The sequence below is a fragment of the Chrysemys picta genome, unplaced genomic scaffold (assembly GCF_011386835.1).
Source record: "Chrysemys picta bellii isolate R12L10 unplaced genomic scaffold, ASM1138683v2 scaf2672, whole genome shotgun sequence".
Classification (NCBI taxonomy): Eukaryota; Metazoa; Chordata; order Testudines; family Emydidae; genus Chrysemys; species Chrysemys picta.
The window spans coordinates 1-7,454 of record NW_027055374.1 but is presented as its reverse complement, the minus strand read 5'-3'; the positions used below and the strand labels follow the sequence as shown (position 1 = coordinate 7,454).

Below are 7,454 nucleotides of genomic sequence, written 5' to 3'. Positions count from 1 at the left end.
GATTAGGCACAGGTTTGAGGCTACCGCAACTGCCTGCCCCAAAATCCCACAGGAGGAACCATCACAGCGCTGGAGCAGGGGCCTGGGAGCCTCCCTCAGGTGGTGGGGTTAATTCTTGGCCTGGAGGAGCCCCAAGCCAGTGGGCTGAAGGCAACTAAGTGTGCCCCCCACCCCCTTGAAGAGTGCCCCACAGGGCAGGGCGATGAGGGGCTCAGCCCCCAGCAAGCAATGGGGGAAGGAGCGACCATGTCACCTCTCACAAGCTAAGCTGGTTTGGGCCCAGGCAGCGCTTGGATAGGAGACCTCTAAGGAAAAGCCAGTGGGTGCTGGGGGGTGCTAGTGAGTCAGCAGAGGGTGCTTTATGTCCCCAGTGCGGCGCTAGGGGGCGCTGTACGACCAGGAGCGGGCGGAGGGCCCAGTAGGGGGCGCTCTCCCCTGGCAGTCAGTGCTGGCCCCAGTGCGGCACTAGGGGGTGCTGTCCTGCAGGGAGCGGGCGGGGGGCTCAGCAGGGGGCGCTCTCCCCTGGCAGTCAGTGCTGGCCCCAGTGCGGCACTAGGGGGCGCTGTCCTGCAGGGAGCGGGCGGGGGGCTCAGCAGGGGGTGCTCTCCCCTGGCAGTCAGTGCCCAGTACTGTGCTGCAGGAGTTCGTCCTTTAGATGAACGTCAAACAGCTGCTCCTCACTGGAGGTTAGGCCAAGGACCCTGCCGGCCATTCAGATTCCAGTGCCAGTCATGACAGTGGGCTGCCTGGATCCCCTGCACTTCCAGCCCCGCACGCTGATCACCTCCTGCCCTAGACTCTCGGGCAGTGCTGCTGTGCGGCTGTTAACAGCTGCCTGCCGCTCCTCAGGAAGAATTCAGCCCCAGTGAGGGACCCCTGTATAAACCGCCCGTGCCCCACCCCAGAGGTGGCAGCATCTCAGCACCGGGTAAGACAACTGCCTGCACTCGTGTCTATGATCTAAGACCCCTAAGGATGGCAGCAGCAGAGGACTTTCTGATGAGCCCCTCACATGGCTAGATCCCTGCACGGATACAAAAATGTGGATGCGCATCAGCCCGCGATCCACTAGCCGTCTGTATCCGCATCCTCATGGGTAGCAGCAAGGGGGGGAAGGGGTCTTGCTTGGAAGAGGCAGCGCGAGGGTGGGGCTTGGGGGTAAGGGGCAGCTTGGAGGGGGTGGGGGCTTGGGGGAAGGGGCAGCGTGGAGGGGGCAGGGTCTAGAGGAGAATGGGTAGCGCGGGGGCGGGGTCTCAAGAAGGGGCAGCGTGGAGGGGGTGGGGGCTGGGGGGAGGGGTTTCTCATCACGTGATGCTCCTGGGGGGTCACAAGCGCCGGTACACGGCAGCAGCAGAGCATGTTGCATCACAGTGGGGTGCTGCCCGGAAGCTGGTGGGGACGCTGGTGCTGCTCAGCGTGGCAAGGCGAGTAGGTGTCGGGCAGCCCTGACTCCGACCTGTCGCCCAGCCACTGGCTGCTGGCCGGCGGCCCCGAGCGCGCTGTGCCCCCCAGGCTGCCTGAGCCGGATGGCGCGGGCCAAGCACTGCTGGGGAGTAGAGCCCGACCCGGTTGTATCTGCAACCCATCGACTATCCGCAGAAATGGTGCACGGATATGCAGGGCTCCACACATGGCTGACCCCAAACCAGCCCCTCCCTCTTGGGCCCAGCCTGCCAGGTGTGACCCCCACCCCCAAGGCCTGGTACCTCCATGACGTCCTTGAGCCTGGGGGTCCAGCGGGAGAGCAGGTAGGTGGACTCCGGCCGCACCTTCCTCTCGGGTCGCAGCTGCCCCCTCTGGGGGAGGAAGGGAGAGTGGGTGAGAGGCAGCAGGGAGGGGATGCGGGATGGGAATGGGGGCAGACAGGGAGAGCGCAGCCTACCTGAGTCGCTCCAGCCGGGCTGGCAGGGGAGGGGCAGAGAAAAGAACAGAATGGATCACTGAGAGAGAGAGAGAGAGAGAGAGAGAGAGAGAGGAGGGGAGAGCGACTGATGGGAGAACGGTCGCATGGCCACCCCATGCAGTGGTCACCAGCTCCAGCTCCCAGCGATCTGAGGTCCTGACCCCCAGGGTCCTCTGCAGGGCAGAAAAGGTCACCCCAGATGGGGAGTAACTCGGGGGTCACCCTCATAGGGGGAGGGCGTCACCACACTGTATGGGGCAGAGGCCACCTCTGTGCTGGGAGTAGTCACTGCCATGGAGGGCAGCCCCAGGTTGGCCTGGGCTCCCCGGCCATGGGTACAGCTGCTGGCCCCTGGCCCCAGTCCCTTACCCCAGGCATGACGGAGAAGTCCAGGAAGTCCGTGTTCTCGATGATGCCGCTCAGCTGCTGGATGTTGGCACACTGGATCAGTTTGTCGAGGTTCACCATGCTCACACCTGCATGGGGAGAGACAGGTCAGCGCCAGCACCCCTGGGACGCACCCACAGCCCAGGCACATTCAGTCCGTGGCCCAGGAGTCCTAGTTCCCTGATCAAACCCTGAGATCCTGCTCTTCCCACCCCTCCCAGAGCTGGGGGTAGAACCCAGGAGTCCTGGCTCCCAGCCCCCCTCTAACCCACTAGACCCCACGCAGTTAATGACTGAATTTAGGTTCTTGATGCTCTTCCCTCCCTCCAGAGGTTCTCTCGGGCGCTGGGGGCAGGGGTCTCTCTAGCGCCCCCTGGCAGTGCAGAGGGAGTCCCCCTCCCCCGATCTGGGCTCCCCCATCTGCAGCCAGTCAGGTACAGTGTCGGAGCCGAGGCCTGGGTCCTTAAGGCTGCGAGGCCTTGAGCTGGAGGGACGGCAACCCCCCAAACCATTTACTGCTGCTTAGTGCAGAGGGGGAGGCCTGGCAACTCCACAGCGCCCCCTGGCCAGGCAACTGGGCAGCCAGAGGAGCCACATGAGGGCACCCTGGCCTGGGCAATGGGCTGCAGGCCTGTGGCGTTACCGTTCTTCAGGAGGATGTAGAGCAGGATGATGCGGATCTTGTCGTAGGCCTGCACGCTGGGGTCCAGCAGGACGGGCAGGATGATCTTCATCGGGTCCCTGATCACCTTCCCGTCCACGTCCGTCCCCATGGCCAGGTCCTGGGGGGGAGGGGGGCGCACACACAAGGCCCAGGTCAGGCTGCTCCGCTTCCTCCTGCCCCGCAGCAGGATGGGAGACGCAATGGCCCCACGACCCACAGGTCGCCTACCCCCTGTGCCAGGGCCCCCTCCTCCCCGGGGTCAGCTCCCCCTGGGGTGAGCAACGGGCCCCCAGGGAGTAACCCGAGCCCCATGTCCCCCTTCTGCACCCGCAGTGCTACATAGGGGGGCTGGCCCTGGCTCCAGCGAGCCTGAGGCTCTGAAACCCCTTTCTCTGGGCTGAGTCCATGAGCCAGACTCTGCCCCAAGACAGGCTCTGCCCACAGACCCACCTGCTCCACGCTGCACAGCTTCTCCACCGTCCCTTTGAAGTGCCGCATGCAGTGCTCGGCCAGGTTCAGGTGCGTGGAGTACTGCGGGGAGAGACCGGGACAGAGGGGAGTTTACTGCGGCACCGCATCACCGGCTGGTCCAGAGCACCCCCAGCCCCCCAGGAGGGCCCCTTGGCCAGAGGAGCAGCCCCAATCGGCTGTGTAAGCCGAGTCTATAGGGATTGTTTTGCCCAGCACTGAAGTGCAGCCACCTCTGGGATGGAGTGGGGCAGCTGGAGGGGAGGATCAGGAGGAGGGAGCAGCTTCCAAATCAGCCCACGGCTTCTCTGTTAGTCAGCATGAGGTTGGGGGCTTGGAGACCAGCAGGTGTCGGGGTACCTGTGCCAGTGGCCAGGAGCTTTCTGTTGGCACGTGGCCCAGTGGCACCAGGAGTGGCTCCAACGGGCTGGTTTGGAAGCCCACCAAGGCCCTCTCCTGAGAGCTGCAGCAGCAAGGCGTGGGCGTTACCCAAGGGCTGCCATTGCTGCGGCTAACGTGGCAGCTCTGGGCACTGACGGGCAGGCTGCTGCCCATGGTGCCACACAGCACCTGGGTGGGGAAATGGCTCTGCCCGACGGGACAGGTCAGCAGCTCTCATCAGGCAGTAAAGCGGAGAGCCCCAGAGTGCCCTGCCCCCCAGAGAGTCCCTACTGTCCCTCACCAGCCCCACAGAGCACCCTGCCCCCCATCAGCCCCACTGAATGCCCTGCCCCCCGCCCACTAACAGCCCCAGCCCCGTTACCTTGTTCAGCTCTCTCTGGTACTCGGGCAGCTTCTTCAGGATCTGGGACAGGTCCTCGATGTCGGCCTGGAGGGAGGCGGTGGTGAGATCCTTGCCCCTCCCAGCACACAGAGCCCCCTGTAAGGCAGAGGCCTCACCTGGGGACAGCCGCAGCAGCCCAACCACGCGTGCCAGGGTGGGTCACTTAGGCCACATGTGACCTGCTCTTCCCAGGCCAGCTGGAATGAGACGGGAGCCCCGCAACCCGAGTGCCCCTTGAGGTGTAAAGCGGCAGCGGGCCAGGGAGATGCCAGCGTTGGCTCCCTGCAGCTCTCCCTGCGCGGCCCTGACCCTGCTTTCTAACCCTGCCCCATGGGCCTCTGCCCTCCCCCACCGTGGGGAGCTCCAGAGCTCTGGTTGGGGGGCAGGGGGCTCCACATACACCTCTTAGCCCTTTACAGGCAAACCCTGGGAGCAATTGGACAGCCCCCCCCCAACTCCTCCTAGGGCAGCAGGGAGCCTCCCCTCCCCATCAGTGGCAGTGGGATGGGTCCCCCCATCCCAGACTCCCCAATCGCTCCCCCTCCCAGCCCCCACCGCACCTCGTCCGTGGTCAGCCTCTTGCTCTCACAGAAGGTGCGCAGCAGCTCCGTCACCTTCCTGCAGCAGGGAGAGGGGTCAGGCCGGAGCCAGGCACTGCCTTAGAGGTAGGGGGTGCCCTGTCCTATGCTACAGGGGATGGAGCCCCCACCCCACGGGCACCACGGTTCTCTGCCTCGAGAGCCTCAGATGGGGCAGGGGGGGGACTCTTCCCAAGTTACCCCAAGGCAGAGTTCAGTGCACCTCTGGGGGCTCCTGGTGCCCTGATGCGGGGGGGACGGGGGACCTGGGGGCAGCGGCAGGTCCAGCAGGAGGTCGGTGAGGGACTCACTCAAGGGGCTGTGAGGTGCCTGGGGAGATCCTGGGGTCAGGGGAAGACAGTGTCCAGGGGGATCCCCGAGACGAAATGCAGACAGTTGCTCTGGAAGGGAGCACTCAGGGGTCCTTTGGGGAGAGGGGCTGGGTCCAGGGGGTCTGAGGGACAGGCCCCAGCACTGGGTGGGAGGGGGAGGGGGAGTCCTGGCACTGAGCAGGAGAGGGGTGTGTTGCTGGGGGGTGTCCTTGCACTGGGTCGGAGAGGAGTGTATCCAAGGGGGAGTGGGGTTCCAGCACTGGGTGGGAAGGAAAGGGGAGGGGTGTATCCGAGGGGGCCCCAGGGTGGGGAGGGCTGTGTCTGAAGGGGAGGATGGAGGAAGTCCCAGCACTGGAAAAGAGGGGGTGTGTCAACGGGGTGGGCTGTCCTGGCACTGGGTGGGAGAGGTCTGTCCGAGGGGGAGGTCCTGGCAGTGGGCGGGGAGGAGAGGGCTGTGCCAAAGTGGGGGTAGGGGGTCCTGGCACTGGGCGGGGAGGGGAGAGGTGTGCCGAAGGGGGGGGTAGGGAGTCCCGGCACTAGGCATTGGGTGGGGCACAAAGTGGTGTGTCCGGGGGGGGGGCGGGGGCGGATGGGTCCCGGCCCTGGGTGGGGCAAGGAGGGGCATATCCGGGGGGACGGACGGGGCACAAAGGGGCGTGTCAGGGGCAGGGCTGAGCGCGCTCACTTGGAGACGTCAGCGATGTGCAGGTGGCGTAGCTGCACCCAGAGTTCGTCATCATCATCCAGCAGCGCCTCTTTCTCCCGCGAGTCGCTGGCGCCCGTTGTCTCGTACCTGCGGAGGGGGGATGGGGTCAGGCTGTGACACCCCTCCTCCGAGCGTGGGAGCTACAGAGCAGTGCAGGTGCCTGGGTCCCACCCCCCGAGCCCGCCTGAGGAGTGCGGGGCGCCCCCTGCTGGCAGCCAGGCCCTACCTGTAGGTGTTCTTTTCGATCCTGAGCAGGTCGTAGGCCATGGCCTGGAAGGTGAGCTCATGCAGCAGTGGGGACACGAGGTCGAAGTTCCGGTCCACTATCAACAGCTGAGAGCGGGCTTTGTCAGGGCCCTGGGGCAAAGGAGAGAGAGACCCGTCACCCCCTGCTCCGGCGGATGGTTCCTGGCCTGGCTTACATGGCACAATCCAATGGGCCCTGGTGGGCCTGAAACTTCACCACCCGCCCTCTCTGCGGCCCAGCCCCCAACCCCAGGGGAAGCCAGGAGACACCCCCCAAGCTAGCTGGGACATGCCCAGGGGTCCCGCCCTGACCGGCAGGGAGAGCTCCCCACCCAGCTGCGCTGCAATGCCCCCTGCAGGGACGGGCCACCTGCCCCTCGTGCAAATAGCAATGGCCACTCCCCCAAGCACGCTCTCTGCTCGTGCCTCTCCACCAACGGGAGCGTGCCCCTTACAAGGCAGCCCCCCGACTGCGCCCTGCCCCATATGCTGCGTGGGGAGCGGGGGAACTACACCAGGAGGCCCTGGCTAGTCTATTGTTAACCAACACCAGGCCCAGAGACTCTTTGATATAAGGTCCCAGAGGGGGACAATGGGACGTTATCCCTATGTCCCACCTTGCATCTGAGCTAGGACCCCATATGAGGCTTTAGCTCCCCACTCCCAGCCTGGGTGGCCCCCCCAGCATCCAGCTGGACAGAGACCACTCAAATGGTCAGCATCTCAGACCCACATCATGGGGGGGTGGGGGTGGGGGCTGGCCCAGACCCCGCTCCCTGCCTGATCAGCATGCACTGCCCTCTTAGCACAGCAGGTGGCGATAGGAGACCAGCCCTGTGCTCCCATGGCAGACGGCTCTGAAACTGGCTCCAGCAGCTCCAGTGGAACTCAAGCCCACCCAGGAGCACCTCAGCAAGGGGCTGCGTCTGCTCTTCGCTGGGTAGCACAGACAGTCAGGGGGGCCGGGGACGTACAGCCCCTGACGCTTCCCCAACTGTCCCACCTCAGTACGTAGCCCGATTTTCAGCCACACTGAGGCTGACGGGGGAGCGCCTCTCTTGGAGGAGTATCTGGACCTCACCACTATGCACGTGGGGCTAGGAAGGGCTGTCACCCTATTGCAGAGGGGGATGGAGGCCCAGAAGGGCTGGGTGACTCACCCAAGGTCACACAGGAAGTCTGTGGCAGAGCAGGGACATGAACCCAGAACTGGCACCATCATTCCTCTCCAGCACTACCCAGCCTGGGTGGGTTGCTATGCCCAGCGCCCCTCCCGGACTCTGCTCACACCTTTGCCAGTTCAGCTCGGCTGGAGGGAACCCCGAGTGCAGATGGGGGCTGGCGTAACCACCAGGTCACCCCCCCAGAGCAGAGGGGCGCTTAGTG

General features: G+C 65.1%; 1 protein-coding gene across 1 annotated transcript; it reads right to left on the bottom strand.

Annotated features, from left to right (window-relative positions):
* Nucleotides 1–1,574: 1,574 nt before the first annotated feature.
* On the bottom strand, nt 1,575–6,200 carry LOC135980326 (syntaxin-binding protein 2-like). The gene is made up of 8 exons (XM_065580354.1): nt 6,049–6,200; nt 5,802–5,909; nt 4,767–4,824; nt 4,186–4,251; nt 3,405–3,485; nt 2,934–3,072; nt 2,273–2,379; nt 1,575–1,796 (listed from the first exon to the last, which is right to left on the bottom strand). Exons 1-8 carry the CDS (start codon nt 6,087–6,089, stop codon nt 1,590–1,592), a joined length of 807 nt encoding a protein of 268 aa, XP_065436426.1. The 5' UTR covers nt 6,090–6,200; the 3' UTR covers nt 1,575–1,589.
* Between the last annotated feature and the right edge of the window lie 1,254 nt (nt 6,201–7,454).

Bases quoted from the DNA above. Each gene is read 5' to 3' on its own strand.
- LOC135980326 (XM_065580354.1), bottom strand. From the start codon at position 6,089: ATGGCCTACGACCTGCTCAGGATCGAAAAGAACACCTACAG. The intron at 4,825-5,801 runs GTGAGCGCGCTC...TCCCTGCTGCAG, and splicing joins CACATCGCTGACGTCTCCAA to GAAGGTGACGGAGCTGCTGC. The intron at 3,073-3,404 runs GTGGGTCTGTGG...CCTCCCCCCCAG, and splicing joins AGCTGTGCAGCGTGGAGCAG to GACCTGGCCATGGGGACGGA.